The 20,120-nt window shown below is 44.9% G+C and overlaps 1 protein-coding gene across 2 annotated transcripts; it reads right to left on the bottom strand.

Annotated features, from left to right (window-relative positions):
- Positions 1-4,434: 4,434 nt before the first annotated feature.
- On the bottom strand, positions 4,435-16,313 carry MMADHC (metabolism of cobalamin associated D). Of its 2 annotated transcripts, none has more exons than XM_062004698.1 (8): positions 16,242-16,295; positions 15,768-15,818; positions 13,234-13,378; positions 12,777-12,994; positions 10,253-10,358; positions 8,932-9,062; positions 5,995-6,081; positions 4,435-4,759 (listed from the first exon to the last, which is right to left on the bottom strand). In XM_062004698.1, exons 2-8 carry the CDS (start codon positions 15,774-15,776, stop codon positions 4,565-4,567), a joined length of 891 nt encoding a protein of 296 aa, XP_061860682.1. In that variant the 5' UTR covers positions 15,777-15,818; positions 16,242-16,295; the 3' UTR covers positions 4,435-4,564. The 2 variants fall into 2 exon arrangements, with proteins under 2 accessions (XP_061860682.1, XP_061860683.1); XM_062004699.1 differs by having other exon boundaries at positions 4,577-4,719; positions 16,242-16,313.
- Between the last annotated feature and the right edge of the window lie 3,807 nt (positions 16,314-20,120).

Genomic DNA, 20,120 nt, shown 5'->3' with positions numbered 1-20,120 from the left:
GCCCCACAGGGAGCAGGGGTTAGACCCTTCCAACACCCAACAGTCTGCAGCAAGTTTCCAGCATCAGACCCAGCACAAAACCTGAACAGCAAGAAGACAGCAGAAGGAGAAGCTCTTCTGAAATGGCACACCAGGAAACATCACCTGTCAGTGTTGTTTAGCAAATCCTCCCTTACAAAGGACTGCTGTCAGGTTATTTTCAGCCTCTGACTCTGTGCAAGCATATGAAACCTCAACTGGTGTAAAAGCCAGGCAGGCACACTGCTGTGCCTCTGTCTGCAGGTACCACACTTCTTTATATACAGCACAGGCCATGCATCTGTATCTGGTTTTTCACAGAATGCAGTTAAACACCTGGGTTTCCTTTGATTCCTACCTGTAAGAACTACTGCTGTTGTCTCTGCTTCTGCCTCTCCCAACCTCTTCTCATCTCTCCCTCTTCTCTCCCCCAGACTTCAAAGTACCAAGTCTGCAGCACCCCTGCCTTCTCCCCTCACACACTTTGTCTTCCACATCTTTACACAAGCACCTTCCCTCCTGCACCTCTGAGGTTTCCCTTCACCACCCTCTGTCAGTCAATATTCTTGACATTTCATGCACTTCAGGATTTCAGACACACACAACATTCCCCCTTGGAGGGAGCAAAGATCAGTGGACAAGACAAGCAGAGGAGTGCCTTTAACTTCTGCAAGTGAACAAAGCAGTCCTGGAAAACAACTGAACAACCACACTTATCTTGTCAGCTCCACTCCAGCATTTAACTTCTATTCCAATCAGTAAATGACATGTTTCAAGGTCTTTCAAGTTTTCTGGAGCTAAGACACCACCATGATGTGTCAGCTGGAGGCCCTGGGGCTGAGCAGCAGCCAGCTGGTCTCTGCAGGACAGTCAGCCCCTGGGAATCCCCAGCTGACAAAAAATCACCCAAGTGGTTTAGTGACACTGCAGTTCACTGAACATCTCGAGGCTTTTTCTCCCTGACACCACATCAGCTTCGTGCAATTCATCTCCTCAGCCCAGCCCTTCCCCAGCACAAGCCCAGTTAAAGCCCCTCCAAAGCCTGTAGGATGTCTAGAGAGTCTTGACCACCTCAAGACCCCAATACTCACACAGCAAATGATTTTCACAGTATTCAGAGCCCAATACTCACACAGCAAATGATTTTCACAGTATTCAGAGCCCAGTACTCATACAGCAAATGATTTTCACAGTATTCAGAGACAAAAAGCTGAGAGCACCTCTCAGACACAACTTACCCACGTCAAGGCAAAACACCAGTGACTGAATCCTGTCAGAAGAGTCCAGAGCAAGTCCAGGAGCTCAGGCTGAGGCCCCTCCACAGGCCCATGCTGCAGGACAAACCAGGGAGGGCTGGGACAACCAGCTGCAGCACATTGAGCCTCAATCACTCACCTGCTATAAACTTGCCTCCCCAAGAGCCAGTGGGTGAAGGGAGTTCTGGTTCATTAGGAGATGGGGGTTGTTTGATGCCTTCAGCAAATCCAGCTTTGCTGAGTTGATGGTAGAATTGCCTGTTTTAAGACTTTCTGTGCTTGAATGTAATGTTTAGGATGTGACCATGAGCAAATGACTGTGTTTCAGCCATCTGGCTATGGCACAGCCATCACCAGGTTAGAGGGTCAGGGCACACCTTGGTGTACATACCCTGTGGTTAAACCCTCCACGTTAACAGGGCACAGAAAGCCCTCCCCACAGCAAAAATAAACTTTGCATCTCTAACACACACATACTACCAGAGCTGCATGTGTCCCCTGGCAAAGCCCTGCTCCTGACAAAGGGAGCTGCCAGCTGCTGTGCTCCCCAGGAAACAAAGACAACTCTAACGGAGCAGGGGCCTGTGAAAAAGCCAACACATCACTTATCCTTGCAGCTGATACAAGCTGTGATTGTTGTCACCCAGCAGCTGCTGTGAGCCTTGGGTGTGTGTGTGCATATGGGCATGTAGCTCCTGGACAGCTTCCACGTGTAGGGCACAGGTCCCCTGTGCAAGTGCCAGCCTGCATGAGAACCCAGGGGCACAGAGGGCTGCAGCAGCCCTGCCTGGCAGAGCAAGCTGGAAGCTCAGCAATGCCCAGCCTTCCTTCAGCCATTCAGGCATGATGAGCTGTACCTTGATTTGATGGAAACTTCAGTTCCAGCTCTGCTGGCTTCAGTAACTGAAAAGAGTTGCCCAATGCTCCCCCTCCCAATAATAATACACAATGTATTGACAGCAATTAGCTGAGGTGAAAGGATTCACTTTGTACCACTGAGAGCTGGTTTAGTTTTTATTACCCCAAGTCCAGTTACACTGTATTCAAACACTTGTGTTTCATAGCAGCAGGGTAACTGCCACAGTAAAGCTCCTCTGACAGAAGGAGTTAGAACTGGAGTGGCCTCAAGCTCTTCCAAGAATCAAGATGTGTGAGGAAGAACTTCATTCTTCTAAAACAATTATCAGGATATTGATGTTTTCTCAGGAAATCCTCCCCCCCTCACAGGCTGGTATGAAACATGAGGATTAGAGAAGGCAGAACTCCCAGTATTTTCAGGGAGCTTTCTGCCTTGGGTTGAAGCCATTTCAAGAGCCACTGTAAAAGCCCTTTAATGAGACAAAACAGAACATGAACTCAAAAACCAGCAGCCCAAGCTTGAAGAGCTGCCTGGCAGCTCCCACACTTTATGTAACACAGAAAGGTAAGTACAGCAAAGTCACCTGGAGAAAAGACAGCATCAAGTCTTAAAGGGTAAACACAAGCCATTTGACAGAACTTCTGTTGTTGATGAGATGCCAGCCCTCTTAGCAAATGAGCCAGTTTGTGCTCTGCATTTTGCAAGCAGACAAGACACAGTGCAGCTTCTCAAGCTTTTTTAATCCTCTTGCTGAGAATAAGGGAAAAAATGTCAATAAAAGACTCTGAAGCAATACATCTCTTCTTGGACAGCAGAACAGAGGTCAACTGCGTTGGAAATCCAGCACAAATGCATGCTGAAGGGATAAATCCTGCCTGGACAGCCACACACTTCCAACTCAGAATGTGCATAGGCTAAAGCCACGAGGGATGGCTAGGGAACTCCTGAACTGCTGCTTTAGGGAGTGAACTGGGAGCAGACAGCACTCACTTCTTCCCCACTTCCCCCTGGGAGCCAGCAGAGTTCTGGGTGTGTAGCAGTCCTTAACAAGGATGGACACAGGCACTTGGTAAAGGATCTGGTTCTAAACCTATTAAAGCCAATAAGAAGACTTTGGTGATAACTGGCTTAGACCCTGAGTTGGGAACAGAAGCAGTACACAAACCCAGCACGAGCTTTAAACCCCTAATTGTTAGTCAGCCTTGGAAAAAGACCCAAAGATTACAATCCCTGGCTCTCTGACAGGAAGCCAACCCCCTCAGATCAGCACCAGCCAGAAGCTGCAGCACGGCTGGGGTGGGGACTGAAGGACTCCCATAGCTGCAGGAGCTGTCACACCGCTGCAGCACTGACTACTGACAGCCAGGAGGAGAAAACCCAGTGAGGGGACAATCTCCCTGCTCTGTGATGAGGCAGCTGATGGGTCTGCTACTGCAGATGTCTTGAATCTTCTTCACAGTTCTTCCTCCAGTAACTGCAGTTGACCTGGTTGTTTTTACAATACATGAAGAGACCAAGTTGGCTGCAACCCTCCTGATGAAACATTGTTATAATTGATCTTAATTGCAATAATTGATCATAATTGCTCTTCATGCAGGCATTTCAAAACTCCACAGAGACAAGTCCAAATTGCACCTAAGAATGGGAAAACAATGGTGATACCCAGGCAGTGCCCTGTTATCTTCTTTTCTCTTCCAACAACGACCCAAGGAAGTTACAAAAGTGACTTTCAACTAGAGTTACATACATGAACTAATTAAACAGTTTTGGCTAACGCTGAGAAAACAAAATCCCAAGCAACAGGAAGACAAAAGCTTTAAGAGATGACTGATTCTAGAGTAATTGCAGACTTTTTACTGAGCCTCTGGATGCAGCAACCAAGTGAACACTTCCCTGCTGAAGAGATCACTGCAAGCTTCTCTCCTTACCCTCATTTCAGAACACCAAAGGAGTGATTAACCCAGCGTTAACTTCTCCAGGTTTTATTCAGCTCTGCATTCTGGGAGAACAATTTCATTACTTTTGCATGTTTTTGCCACTTACCTCTTCCAGTAAGAAAGTGGCATCTGGGTTTTTTGGAATACTAAGAGCACAGATTAGTCAGATACTGCAAGGAAAATGGCCAGGAAGCGTGGCTTGTGAGGTAACACCAACAGACAGCTATGTACAGGGGTGTTTAAAGTCATCCAAGACAAAGGAAACTCACAGGTTAAAATTAACATGGCACATCAAGGTGTTTGCAACGCTGACAGTTAATATTCCAAGTCACAAGTGGTGAACAGATATTCATGAAGACTAAAATAAATAAGAGCTACTTTATTATCCCAGAATACTTCCAAGTGTGGCATTTCTTGGCAACGCTCAGGGAGAATCATCAAAGTGAAAGAGCTCCAAGGTCGTTAAGAACTTGTGAAAGCCTGATGACTGACTGCTAGTTTCCACTCAGTTTCCTCATGATGGGGCTGTCAGGTTCAGCATTGGTGAAAATGCTGCCCACCACCACGTGAGTGCCCCAGAGGTTGTGCCGAATCACTTTGCAGCAGCCAAGATCATCCACGGCAAATCCCAAGTGGCGGTAGCGCTCGTCTGTTTCAAACAGAGTGTTGTTTGTGTAAGGTCCAAAATACTAAGTGAAGGGGAAAAAAAAACACACAAGAGAGACAATTTTTCACCTGAAAGTTTAAAATGTCAGAACTATCCCTTTTTGAAATGAAACCTAAGCCCAGAAGTGCCAGTTTCATCTGCTGGGGGAAATCTTACGTGGACTTTTTAGTCCACTTTTTAGTCATGAAATCTACAGAGAGCACCTCTGGTTATACCACTATAGACCACATATTTAAAGGCTTTCAGGGCTGAAGGCAGATCAGGGTTTCTGAATGTCTAATGAATCATATGTACAAAACCCCTCAAGTGCTTTGGAAAGGTTCTGCTACTTCTACAGGCATTAAGGACAGAACCCTGCTGTGAAACAGCAGAAACAAGACACGCCTCCTGTAAAGAAAGATGCTTTGAAGAGCAAAAACGTGTGTAAATTAAAAAGAGGTGTTTCAATTGATCTACTTCAGGAGGGAGCTTCAGCCCTAAAGCCTACTCCTGATGAACAGGCAAGGATGTTCCTGCCGAACTGCAGCCCACAGAAAGAACCCTACTCTCATCAATCTGTAACTCTTCCTGAAGGGCATGGGATTCCTGGGAAGCTTTTAAGAGCCATGCACACCACCCACTGCCTGTTCACCTTACAAATATCCCCTGCTAAACCTATTTGCCTCTGTTGACACAGTCACTGCCCTTCATGGTGTATTTAAAACCCACTAAACTGAGCTTTGCCACGATTATGTTCAACCATGACATGGTTTTAACAGTAGTTCTCAGACAAAAACACAGATATATGCTCATGTTTGCCAGGAGCTTCCTTGATTCTCACTTGGAAGCTTTAAGACTCATTGTGTTTCACAAACATCTTGGTAAGAAACTGTCAGCTCCTCCAGAGAGCTGCTGTGATCTGATAATCGATGCCAATGCTGTTTAACAACAAGCAGCTGTTTATTTTTTTTCCAGGTAAGAAAGATATCATTACCCAGTGCAGAGAGACTTTTAAATCCCCTCAGTTTACTCCAGTAGGGGTCAGGACTACCAAGTTCCCTTGGAAGGCATAATCAGACTTTTGTGCAGTGCTTTTGGGCATAAAACTTCCAAAAGCTATCTGAAATTCAACTTCATTGATACATAACATTCTCCAAGGTGGCAACTGCAGTGACAGGTGACAGTATGGGAACTTGGGCCCATTGGGTTTAACCCTTACAGAACACAACTACAGCTACTGGGCAGCCCACTGCACGTTCCACACAGCACATAACTTACTGCCAGTCCTGAGGATGGATCAATGAAGTCAGCCCAGTAGCCTTCAGAACAAATGGCATAGCAAATTTCCTTGGCACCATTAATGAACTGCAAGAAAATGAGGGGAAAGAAGCACATTAAATGAGATTGTCCCACACACACACACAACGTTCTGGAAGTGAACACACAGAGATTTCTTTTGGCCTCTACTGATAAATGAGGAGTTCAATATACTTTAAATGAAAATAGTAATAACATTAGGAGGATAAGAATTAATGGTATTCATTAGGCTACACCAATCACACAAGATTTAGACATGTTCCTTGTGCCAGTCAGTGATGGATTAACAGCTTGTACAAGGAACAATGTAGTTGCTTTGATTATTCATGCAATCATACCTGTTATCCTCACTAAGAAGCCAGCCCTTACTTTGTGCCATTGGTGCCATTTCCCCAACTTTACACATCTCAGCTAAACCTCACAAATTTGGCACTAAACGGAGCATCAACTATATTGGTATAAATAGATGAAACACTCAGTGTCTCAGTCAACAGGACAGCATAATGTTGTCCTTCTTGCACAACAAATGTCTCAGTTTTGCACTGTGATAGCACACAGTTCCCTAATTGCTTTGCTTTTACATCCACCTACACCAATTCTCTGGTAATTCACTGGTGGTCAGGATGAACCATGACTTCAAACTCTCCCACTATTTGTTTGTCAGAGCTGCAGGTCATGTTTCAATTCCACTGCAGGACACCAGCTCCTGTTCCTGAAGATAGTATTTTCAATTGAGACATGCCAAGAAGTTCCCTGTTCTGCAACACATCATCAAAAACCTCCCTCCTCTGAAGAGGCAGCTTAAAGACCCTGATTTTTGGGCAGCAAACTTTTCACATCAGCTTATTTGATAAATAAAACTTTCTTTATTTGCACTTTAAATCTTTGGTGTTGAGCTGCAGTTTTGTATGGAAATGTTTGTCAGATACAGAAGAAAAGGCAAGCAGGTAGATGTAAAGCTGTGCTCCTCTACTCTGACATCACAACACAAGGCACAAGATAATGACCCATGGATTACACAGCATATTTTTTTTCCCCCACAGATCAAACAGCAACAACAGGAGACCTCAATTACATGTTTTTAATCACCTAGATCAGTATTTTTCAGCTCATATTATGAGGGACAGGAGAGGTCCATAAAAAACTTCAGAAGAAACCTGCAAAGGTCAGCAAGGAAAAAAACCTCACCAAAGCCAAGATGTCTGAAGGTTCTAAAGCCATCCAAGCACTCTGAGAAAAACACATCCAAGTGCAAAAATCGGAACAGCCAAATACTCTGAGCTAAAGCACGAACAGAATCCACATGGCTCCCTCAAAACACAAAAGAAACCCCTCAGATAAAAAATAGTTCTAACTTTAGAATCAATATAAAAGCTTTACTTTCAGTTATAGAAGTTAGATTGTTCTCTGTAACTCATGTCCTTAGCAGCTCGAGGTTTCAAATGCACAGAAACATTATCATGATTACTCAATGTCATGATACAAAATAAGGGAAGATTGTCTTTTGCAGTAATCTGTTTTGTATTTTGAGGTTTGATGGCTCTGGTAAGTTGCAGTTGAAACCTAGTCACTCAGGTCACACACATAAGTGAGCCCTGTGAAGGCAGCACCTTGGGCATGACATTTGTGACACGGTGCATCTTTTGATCCAGTGCTGTGAAAGCCCCCTGTGACTCCTCTCACGCATAAACACTTGAGATTCACCACTGTAAACATTTACATTTGGCTGTGCATGACCCTCATTACTTTAGCACACGCCTCTCACATCACATCAGTATTTTCCAGGTTACTCCCAACCATGTAGGAAGCAAACAAACAGCCTGTTTTCTTGTGAACCTGCTGTTAGTAACCTTTAGGGCTGGAGGTTACATCCAACATCCTGACACCCCTACAATGACTGGATTAAACTTGACAGGGACTTGCACAAGGAAGAAAGATGCCAATTAACATATAATTAGACCAGATTACAATGCCAAAGACCAACAGACCATAAATAATTCAAAGAGAAGAACACACTAAAACGAAGGGGATTTTAATTGGTGTGCAGTTTTTACTCTGATCCTTCGGACTGCATCTTCCTTTGCTGTGGTAACCCTCACACTGCTTCACACAGGCCACATGTGCAATTCATGGGGTTGAAAATGACATCACCAGGCTACTCTAAAACATAAATATGACCCTCACTGCACAGATGAGAATCCCCCAGGATGGTTTTTACTAGTTTTAGGACAATTGGAACAAGTAATGTATAGAAACGTTATGCTTTCGGGTGCTGAGAGAAAAATGCCAGTGGTGGTGAACAGCGTCACCTGCTGGAATACACACGGAAAAGTGCTGAAGAATGTGCAATAAAGGGATTTTCAGAGAGACCTCTAGTGGCAACAGCAGGAAGGCAAGGTTCGTGAGGATACTTAACGTGTAATAAATATAACCCACTATCAATACGGAACAACATCCAAATAAACTGCTTTTCACGAGTCAGCACACACCCTGGGCTGGAACACACAGCAAAAACACACAGAGCAGTGAAATCCTACCAAATGCACTGTACTGAAGTAGAAATCAGGTGAGGAAATAGTTGCTGTCCTTTAACTGCAACTGGGCAACAATCAAGAATCTTTGGTAATCTATTGTAGCATTTTAGCACACTTTTGACTCGCCCCACTAGAAAAAATCCAATAGTTCTAGGAGATATTTCATGTGGAAGAGTGAAAAAGCTACAAAGATGGAATAAAGGTTCTCTCTGTTTCATCAGTAAGAGAACAACAAGATTAACTGCAAAGTGTTCTAAAAAGGAACACAGTGTATTACCGCCAGAGTTAGAAATGGATCAAAATACACACATAGTTCACAAAAGGTTCAACTACAAACAAAAAGAAGCTGCTGTCAGCTACTTACATTTTCTAACAGCATTTCTCTCTCATCTTCCACTTCCTGACTCCACACAGTCATATCATTTTTAGTCTTCTGGGTGACAGTTAACACGGTTAAACGGCTGGCGTTCACTTCGGGAAACATCAACTCAAAGTCTAAAAGGCAGTGAAAGCAGCATTGATGGCTTGCTCTTACAGTTTACTTACAGCTTTTCAGCCTCAGACAAGTTACTGACCCTACTTTAGAGCCCTCCTTTCACTTAAATCCAAGATGTATGCCGGTTTTTTTCCAAGGCAGATGCAGCTGGTTTGAAATGCCGATGTTGCTTTTGGAGTAAGGGCCCGTTAAAAGCAACTTAGGGAGCGGAGTTGGCTGTTTCAAGACTTAAAAGCTCCACTCCTCTACACATTTTAGAGGGTACAGCCAAGATACTTTCTTGACAAAGATATAAATCCAAGCTTAAGGATACTGTAGTATTCTGAATGGACCACCACAGTCCATACATGAGAGCTGGCTAAGCTACATCATGTGGTGCACATTGATTTTGACATGGTATCCGTCAGCAGAAACATCTCAGGATGACTTTGTAAGACATGACAGCAGACCCAGTAGCAGCAGTGCACTACTGGCAAGAGCTGTAGCAGCTCCTCCCTTGAGCAAAACCTATCCCAAGTGTCTCTCTCCATCATCTGCTGGACTACAAACAGGAATGCAAGTGAAGCAGCTAAAACACGATGAGGCTTCACAGAATATTGTTTCCAGTGTGGGAGGAAGAAAGTACTTTCCAGAACTAAAAATCCAAAGGTTTAATTCTTTTAGACTCTGAAAAGTCTGCCTTTTTCAGCATCTAGACCAAGATTTCAGACAGATTTCAGCCTCCTCTCTTTCAGCATATCCTTCTGAAATCAGGCTTTATTGCAATTCAATTTCAATCGTTTCCTTCCTGAACAAATGAAAGATACACAACCAATGCCTTCAGAAGCTTCATCATTTCAGCTTGCTGTTTGACTAAGAGGTGCCAAAAAGGTTTGATTTTTGTTAAACTGGATTTTGGATACTGAACTAGCTCCAGAATCTACCTCTCACTAAAGGAAGCAGCTGAAAGTTACTTCCCACCCTAGATGACCTTGAATGTAAACAACATTGAGTTGTATAAGGAATACTATGGATTTTCCAGAGTAAAGCTTCCATCTTCATTTTTCTTTGGTAAAGTGTTAACCCTGGATTAACCCTTTTCTACCACACATTCTGTGCCATGACTTACACCAGAGTGTGTACTTACTTACATGTTTTCACCCTTCAAAAAGCTGGCATGTCTCAGCTGTCAGAACAAGTGCCAACGTACCTTTTCGCAGCAGTTCGGGACAAGCTTGTACTGCACATTCTACCTTTGCATTTTCAAAGTAGGTTTCAGCACTATTTATCTGCTGTTTCTGTGGAACATCAGTACCCTGGGGAAAAAAATAAAGAAACTTGAAACTTTCACGTTTGTTGACATCAAACAGGATGAACTTTGTCCACCAAGACTATGGTTTTGTGACTGAATTCCCACTGATAACACCCAAGCAGTTTCAGAGAAAGATAATCTGCAATGAGACTTAAAATGTTTAAAGCATTAAAAAGTGCAACAGACACAGGTATTACCTGTAACTTAAACAGAAATGGTACACTTTATTGTGAAGGTGTTATCTCAAAGCCTTAACCAATGCAGAAATCAATACACTCTCTGAAACAACAGCCTTAAATAATCAATCATCAGCGACTGATAGATTTCAGGCATACACACACTTAAGTCTTATTCTGGCTCAGGGAGAGTTACACAACAGTGCTAGAGCTCTGAATGATCAGTATTTTCAGCTTTAGCTTGAAAAGCAGAACAGTTTTAGTTCTTATTCCTAACAGTTCTAGTTTCTCAACCACGTCACCCCCCAAAACTAGATTCTCAAGGGTATGCTACAAACAGAGTAAGTCAGATATCTAATATTTAAGCTTAAAATGGCTCTAAGGATGTACCAACAACAGCTCTGGGATATTTATGTAATAGATTGCCCTCAAAGTTTTTCTAGCTTTAATTATGCCATAGTTTACAAGGAATTTCAGGACACTTTGCATGACTGAGATCACAGTGTTGAGTAGTACATTAAGTCCTACCTAACACCTGCTTGCACCTGAAAAATCCCCCTAGAGAAAACAGACACTACAAACACAGTGTGGCTAGCAGTTTTGTTCTAGAAGTTAACAATCAAGATCAGGAAAAAAACACCTCCAAAAACAAACCCTCAGAAAATAACAACAAGCAGACGTTAGAACACGTTTCACATGTACCTTGCATTATGATCACACAGTACTTTAAGCCTGACAAGCCATGCCATTATGCTGGTAAATGCCTTTTCCTTTTAACTGTACGATGCTGAATGGTAGTTCACTGAGATTTCTTGTCTACTGCTCCCATTCCATTGGCTACACAACACTGACACATAGTCCATATACTTATACCAGCAATGCCATCATCATACAATCCCAGAATGTGGGGGTGGGCAGGGCCCTGCAGAGCTTCTGCAGCCCTACCCCCTGCTAAAGCAGGTTCCCCTGGCTCAGGGGGCACAGGAACGTGTCCAGGTGGGGTTGGCAACCTCCTGAAAAGGAGCATCCACACCCTCCCTGGGCAGCCTGGGCCAGGGCTCCCTCACCTCAGCACCAAACAAGTTCCTCCTTGTGTTTAAGTGGAACTTTTTGTGTTCCAGCTTGAGCCTATTACCCCTTGTCCTGTCTGGCTCAAGGACCAGACTGGTTGCAACAACCTATGGGAGATTCCTGTGTTCAGCAAACCCATGACTCAAACTCAGGTGCTCTCCTCAGACAAGCAGTGCAGCATTTTCCTCAGATAAATGCTGTTCATGGATTCCTGAGGCAGTACAGCTGCTTCTTGTTGACTGCTTGGTTGCAAAACCTGTGACTGCTCTGACCAGTTTCTCCCTTTCATTGGAAATGAAAGGCATTTTATCATACAGGGAATCTCACTAAAAAGCAGACATGTATTCAGTGCAGCTGCTCTGCACTAAACAGACAAATGACAAGAACTTTCTGTTGGACTTTTACCAGAAAGTATGATCCACACAAGCCAAAAACAGAATCCAAGGAGCCTACCAAAAGCTCATGTTTCCTGAATACTTTGGAATACAATGCTGCATCTCGAAAAACCACTACACAATAGCACTTTCACGATGGAGACCTGCTAGTTGACTTTTAAAGCCTGAGCATGTCACAAACTCAAAAAGCCTGCAAAGCTGAGTCAGCAGCCAGCAGTCCTAAACACCTCCTCAAACGTTGCAACCACACTAGCAATTATGAAGCTGCTTACTGTTAATAACACATCTGACTCGCTGAAAGCTCTGCCACTGCCGAGATGCAGTCTCAGTGACAGACCTGAGGTTCAAATACATTGATCTGCTGCTCCTGGGTGAACTCAACAGTTGTCAGAACTAAAGCAGGCAGATGGAAACACAGTCTAAACTATATAGGTCCAGATCCATTAACTGAAATGCTGAAGAAACGACTAATTCTATTTGATAAGAGGTGGTGAGCCCTGGTAAACAGCAAGTTTTGAAACAGGAGTTTCCTTTTCCCATATCTATATAATTAAGTCACTACTGAGTGGTTACTTCACTGAGCTCTGCTTAGTCAAAACAAACTTAACCTAAATATTTATTTCTCCTAAAAGGGAAAACTTCATCTCAGTGCTATGTGATCTCTCCTTCACCCCAGTTAAGTTCATCTTTCAAAAGGCACCTAGAAAAATCAGTTAGATCTCTTTTACGTTTCTCTTAAACATGACATACCCCTTTCACACAGAAACAGCCACTTCTTACCTGAAATTCATTTATGTATTGTGCCATCACAAATTCATGCCTTTCACTTGCTGAAGGCTCTGCTAATATATCAGGCAGGCTTTTTGAAGCTTGGCTTTTCTTCTGAGAAGCAGTGCCATTTAGGTGGCAGTCAAAACCAATATTACCAGGCAACTGGAATCGCTGGTCCTGAGGACCAAACGGGCCCATTACTTCATCGGGCCACACAGTTCTTGGACCTGCAAAAGTCAAGGCCTTGCTTTAGTCATCACATCTACAAAGGAAGAACAAAAACCCAACAGACCCTCTCCCACACAAATGCCTTTGATTGCAATCATATGTAATCAAATAAACCACAATGCACAAGTAGAAGTAATGGCCCTGACATAAAAAGTACACTTCAGAGCTCTCAAATTTATTGGGATGCAAAGTTCTGACAGCGTATCAAGTCAAAGAAAATGAATTTGCTTTTTCTTACATAAATCAGGAGGTGTAGCAGCAACATGAGGTTCATCTGAGCCAGAGGAACCTGCTGTAGAAAAAGCCTTGGGATTTACAACTCTTTTGACTAAGGAATAAAACCCTGGGAGGTAGGTGACCAATCTTGCTCTGTTACAGAGCACCTGAGAAGACAAAACCAAAATAAGCATTACATACTGCTGGCAACATACTAGTTCAATTACAGCTCTGTGGATCACAAAGAGAAATCTTCACTTGATAATTAAACTACAACTTTGATTACAAACAACTCTCTTCCTGTAAAATCAAGTTTCAAAAGGATTTTGTTATTAGCTTTGTCTTTTACTAGTAACAGCATTCTAAGTGAAGGAAAAGTCTTGAAGACACTTAATGAAAGGCTTCCTCCTGTGAGGGGAAACAAACCAACCTGAAGAGCTTCAATAGCACCAGTGACACTCCACAACCTAAACCAAGTTATGGGTGAGGATCACTTCTGTGATTATTTCCATGCATGTCATTGTTTCCACGGTTGTCACAATTCAATCACGAGGCTGATTATCAGAAATACCTGGAAACGTCATGTAAATGCTCATCTCCAAGACATTTTTGCCTTGAAGGTTGGCACAAACATAAACCAGCCTGCAACCCTACTTCTTGAAAGGTTGGAAAGAGAACACAAAATAGCATCAGGTCAGATTCATCTTGGAGCTTCATCTAAAAGTACTCATGCTGACACACATTTGCTCACCACCAAAGGAACCAGCAGCTCTGAATTGTGCAGGCACACGAGTGCATCAAAACCAGCAGGAAAAGCAGCTTCAGCTTCTTTCTTTTGCTCACAAACCCCACAAACATTTAACATGCAAAACTCAGGCCAGTGCAGCAGTGTTATTTGGACTTGCAAACTCAGTACATTCACGTATTTACAAACAAGCCTGACTGCAAACAGATCAGCACTGTGGCCAAAATGCCAATAAAGCCATAAAACCTTTCTGAATTCCATGGTCTTGGGGTACACTGGAAAAACTGCTTCCTGCCACAGAGCTCTACTGTCAACATAACTCTCAATGGCTGAAGGTGATTCCATCAGAAACTGGTTCAGCCACACAGCAAGCAGAAAATGATGCAATGCCATCTCCCTGAGCAGGCAAATGGGTTCAACAATGGGGCTCCAAAGAGCTAAAGGCTCCTCACCAGGAGGGCTGAGCTCTGAGGCCCAATGACAGTGTCTTAAGCAGCTGTTACTGGCTTTTCTTGTGGGTTTTGTGGTTTGGTTTTTTTTTTTTTTTAAACAAGAAATATCCAGGTGTTACAATTCAACTGAAAAGTCTCATCTATTTTCACACTTTCAAAAACAGATTGAGAATTTTTCAGGATGCACTGACACATGCACAACAGAAAAACAACCAATCATGCACTCAGAATGAAGAGCTGAAGGGTAATTAAACAAGATTAGAGACTAGCACAAAACTGATGCTCTTGACTACAGTTACACCAAAGCATGCATTACTGGAAAACACAGATCCCACCTGCCACAGCACTTGTGCCTTCACAAAACTTTCCAGCTGAGGGAAAGAAACTGACCTAAATGGATTTTTCCTTGAGTGCAGTTTTCTTGACTCTAGGCAAGTTTATGCATGTGTTTACCATCACTATGTAAGCAACACGGTTACTTCAAAGGAAGTGAAGAAAGTGTTACTATTTGTATGTTTGAAAACTATTCAGTGTCAGTTTCTCACAACACTGCCTCTGTGAAAACAAACAATGGCTGGTAACTTCCACCAATATCACAAAGGCTCAAATGCATAGAGGCAGACTTGATTTTAAAAGCTGCTGACTCCACTTCAAATGGGCTTTATCCTCTATTAGTAGAAGCACTATTGAAATCCATTTTTTGGGTGATTATTGCAGATAAAACAGATGTAAACAATTAGAGACAACACATAATTACAAGGGGGAAAAAAAGGCAGGTTTTTTTCCTTATAATCAAGATCACTTAATCTGGAGATGTTAGTGTTAATAACAAATACCTTGGCTGAGCTCACTTATGCAAATATTTACCCACCTAGCATTACACAAGTGTAAAAACACCGAGGAAATCAATACATTATTCATGTCTCCCTGGCAAGACTAAATCAAGAAAGCCACGTTTCATTCTCCAGCCTGCAAAAGCATCCTGGTGAACCCCAGCATTTCCTCTTGACTGATGACATTAAGAAATTCCCAAAACGGATCCTACTTAATCCTCAATTCGAATACCCCCACGATATCCATAGGAATCGGCTTCCATCTACGGGATGACGGTATCACTGCCTTCCAATATAGATGTACCTTGGTATAGCTCAGCTTTTTATCAATGACTTCCCCATCAGCGGGACGACTTAAAGGCAGCTTTAAAGAGACAATGAAATGCCAGCATCCCGCACGCCACGGCCTCGGGCAGCCCGCCGCTTTGCCTTCTCATCGGGCCGCATTTATAGCCGCCCCGTACCACAACCGACAGACAACGGGGGAATCGCTACGGCTCGGCAGGCGGGGAGCTGCGGTACTCACATTGGCCATCGCAGACGGTGAGCTCACTCTCGCCTAAAGGCCCGGCTGCCCCTGCAAGAGAAGCGAGGGAATGGCCACGGGGAGAACAGCCAGCGAGGGAACGGCTACCGAGCGGGCCGCGTACGGGCTGGACCGGGGCATCCCGCGCACCTCCCGGCCTCGGGGTGGCTTCACCTGCCCGCCTCTCATCACCCGACCGGCGGGACCCATCATCGCCCCTCACGGCCGCAGCGGCGGGGCCCATCGCCGCCCCTCACGGCCGCAGCGGCGGGGCCCATCGCCGCCCCTCACGGCCGCACCGGCGGGGCCCATCGCCGCCCCTCACGGCCGCCCAGCCCCAAACCCCATTTCCCCGCCAACGGTTCCACAGAGCGCTGCGGCGCTGGCCGCTCGCCGCAGGCCCGCGGGGAAGCGCTGAGGGGGGAAGCGCCGAGGGGGAGCAGCAGCGGCGGCGGAACCCCCATCACCACTCACCTCTTCCTGCAAAATGGCGCCGGGGCCGTCCCCCCGCGCAGTCACGCGACGGGCGTCAGTCCCCTCCCGTCCCTAAGCCGAGCGAGCCGATCCGCCGGCACCTCGATTAAGAGCAGACAGAGCCCATGCGGAGCGAATCGTTCGGCGGTCGATTGCTCGGGGCCGGGGAGGGGGCGGTGTGAAGGGCCGCCGCGGAGCTGCCGCGGCCGCCGGGTGATCGGAGGCGGCGGCGGCTTCTCTGGAGCCGGGTCCCCGCACCCGAAGCCGCACCCGGTGCTTCTCCTCGCCTGGACGCTGCGGAGAGGGCCGGTAGCCGCCCCTGCGGTGGTGTCCGCAAGCGTGTGTGCGGTGCCGGCGGTGCAGTACCCGTTGTGTGCAGCAGGAGTCAGTCGCGTAGCGTGAAGCGCGCTGCCGACACGCCGCCGGCCCTTCTCCAGCCCTCAGACGGGGCTTTCTGCGGCCGGGGACAAAACAATAAAGTCACAAATGGATAAAACCGCGGCGTTGTCATTGAAGGAGGCGCCGGGGAACACCCCAGCCAGCGCCAGGCCCGGGGGGAGGTCAGTGGGAGTGGGTAAACGCATCATGTGCGGGCGAACCCGGCCCTTCAGGGTCACACGTTGTCTCCTCGAACAGCTGCTTCACGAAATATGGCCAAACCCAGTATTCAGTGAACCAAAGGCTCTTTTTTTCCACCGCCTGTGCTCCTTACTGGGGCCTGGGGTGAGGTTTGCTCACAGAGCCTCCTTTGCTGCTGCGAGCTGGATTGAGGTGATGCCACGGGCAGGGCTCTTCAGGATGGGTTAATTCCAGGAGTTAAATGTCACTTAAATTGCAGTGCTGAATTTCAGTACATAGTTGGTTGGCTGCAGAAGCAATTTACACCGATGCCTATGCACACAAAGAGAGCGTTCTCCTTTGTGTGGTGATGGGCAAGCGTGTGCAGGCAGGTCTTTGTCACTCCAAGAACAATGTGAGGGTAGCTCAGGTTGGTTTGGAGCCCTAAGACAGTGTGGGTTCTGCTGAACGGATAGATTCCTTACCCGTGGGATGTATGTTGAATATATGCACAATGTCAGTGACATCTATACACAGTCAGAGTACTGATTCCAAAGCCGTGCCCCTGCGTGTGTGCAGAGCTCCTGCACACGCTCCCTCTTCGCTTGCAGGACTCTGCTGCTTTTCCAGTACCTGCCTGCTGTTCAAATTGCCCATCCTCTAGCTTTTTTTCCATGTCAGCTGGTCCCTGACACGTTTGTCCCCCTCTGACCTGGAGTGTTTTTGTAGGGAACATCATCTTCACTCCTTTTCCATCTCTGCCTTTCTCCTTATCCACTTCAAACACTTTAGCCATCATGCCATTCATAGCAAATCTATGACTTCTCACCAAAGCTGTCTTTATCATTTCAATTCTGAGTGGGGAACAGCCTTCCACAGGCACTGTGCTGAACAACCTCCTCACCTTTGTCTTCAAGATCAGTCTGCCTTCTTTGCTTAGCACAGGCAAAGCTCACTCTACATCTTGCCTTCTCGTAAATCCTGGCTGTGATGCAGAGGGGAGGGAAGAAAGCCTTGCAGCTAGCTTAAGACTCAATGTTGTTTTCAGGTAGCTTATTTTTTGTGTGTGCTTTTTCTTTCCATATTGTGATTTAATTTAGATTGTGAGTTCTTGGAGGCAAACCCCCTCCCTGCTTGCACGTGTGGAAAGTGCTGTGCATACTAATGCAACTATTTAAATGCTGCGTTAAAAATGTCAGGGGAGAGGTGCCCAAACCCAAATCTTCTTTAAAGCTAATAAAAAAAGAGCTGTATTGCTGTTTGCTTCTGCTATAGAAGGGAAATATACACCAGCCACGATGGAATACTGGGATTAAGTCTCTTCTATCTCCTTTTTTTAGCCATTTCTTTGCTGTCTGTTCAAAGCAAAGGAAAGGTAACTTTAATGCCTTGCATTCAAAACATGAGACTGAGTGTGCAGATCCCTCAGTGAATGTGCACATGGCCTTTAATTCACTTATAAACCAGATATTTCTGGACAGTTTGGTGGGGTTTTTTGTTGCTTTGCTGATGGGTTTTGAGCATCAGCCAATTCTAAAGGTTTCAATACTTGATAGGCAAAAATTAGAGCAAGGAATTTGTTGTTCATAGTAATAGGATTCAGCCATTCTTACATTTGATAGAATTTCTGCTTTATTTTATTAGGCTCAAGAGAAAATTCTTGTATCCAGTTCTAAACAGTAAAATATATTAATGGCAATCTTGCAGTTTTGATTTTCATATCTTTTCATGAGGACATTTGCCCCCTGATGCATGCTGCTCAACTGTTTTATTAATTCAGTGTTAGCACACTTAATTCTCATTTACTTTTAAATGAAATATTAATGCTGAATCTCTGAACTTCAGCTTTAACTCCTTGCAGAATGTAATTTATTGCCTCTAACAGGAAAGCACTCTGGATTACATTCAGTCTATACTGGCTTATCCTTAGGCAATCCCAATTCATCTTACCTCCAGGGTTAGCACTTGAAGATACTCAAATCAATCAATGAGTTGCCATCCCCTGAAGTTTGTGGCCTGAATCCATAAAGATTCATTTCAATAAAGTTTCCACCTCTATTCAAAGGAAACTGCAAAATCAAACGATCCAATTACAGATTTATCAAATATTAACCAGGAAAAATCTTCCAGATCTTTCTGATGCCAATATTCTTCTCCCCTGGTGTCAGGAAACTAATTAGCAGCTGGCTTTGATTACATTCTTCCCTCAGAGATTACTTTTCTCAGTTTGGGGGAGAGGAAGGAGTGCACACGAGGTGATACCCTATTCCTCATTTTAAAGCCTTTTCTGTAAAACAAAGGTAGGTTCAATTAACAGGACACTTCCTTCCATTAAGATGGAAGAAACAGTCTCTGTCCAGGAACCTGCCCCAACTTTAACAGTGAAATCTGAAGTGCACAACCAGCTTTTCCTGGTGTATTCCTTTCCTCTCCTCTCCTCTCCTCTCCTCTCCTCTCCTCTCCTCTCCTCTCCTCTCCTCTCCTCTCCTCTCCTCTCCTCTCCCCTTTCCTTTCCCCTTTCCTTTCCTTTCCTTTCCTTTCCTTTCCTTTCCTTTCCTTTCCTTTCCTTTCCTTTCCTTTCCTTTCCTTTCCTTTCCTTTCCTTTCCTTTCCTTTCCTTTCCTTTCCCTTTTCCCTTTCCTTTCCCTTTTCCCTTTCCTTTCCCTTTTCCCTTTCCTTTCCCTTTTCCCTTTCCTTTCCCTTTTCCCTTTCCTTTTCCCTTTTCCCTTTCCCTTTCCCTTTCCTTTCCTTTTCCCTTTCCCTGGGCAGCCTGGCACAGGGGCTCACACCCCTCTCAGGGAAACAATTCTGCCTCAGCTCCAACCTCAACCTCCCCTGGGGCAACCTGAGGCCAGATGAGGTCCCAGAAGGACTGGAGAGCTCCAAAGATCCAGCATGGAAATGTATCTTTTCCTGTGCTCACGTGCTCCTGTGTTGATGAAAATCAAAGGACTTTTCTCACACAAGCATCAAATGCTCCTGGACAGTTCAGTGTTTGTCAGACAGCACCTGCATTAGTACAGGTAGATGTGGCATCTTCAGTAGCTGAATGCCAGACCTGAATCAAAACCTCTTTCTTTTCATCTTTATTCATTAGCTGAAAGGTGTTTTTTTTCTAAAGTCTGTCCAAACAGAGACTCTTGGAATTCTTCCTTAGGCATTAAGGTTGCAGCTTCTGCCTGTTTTCCCAAAGCCAGGGTTTCATCCTTAATGTGGCTCTTTGCTGCTTTTATGGCCCAGCTCACCTGGCAGTTAGTCAGGTGTGATCCAGCTGAAGGCAGTGGAATTATACCCCATTATGAAGGTGGTAGTTTTCCCTTTG

Source organism: Colius striatus, chromosome 11 (assembly GCF_028858725.1).
Source record: "Colius striatus isolate bColStr4 chromosome 11, bColStr4.1.hap1, whole genome shotgun sequence".
Lineage (NCBI taxonomy): Eukaryota > Metazoa > Chordata > Aves > Coliiformes > Coliidae > Colius > Colius striatus.
This window is presented reverse-complemented; position numbering and strand designations above follow the sequence as displayed.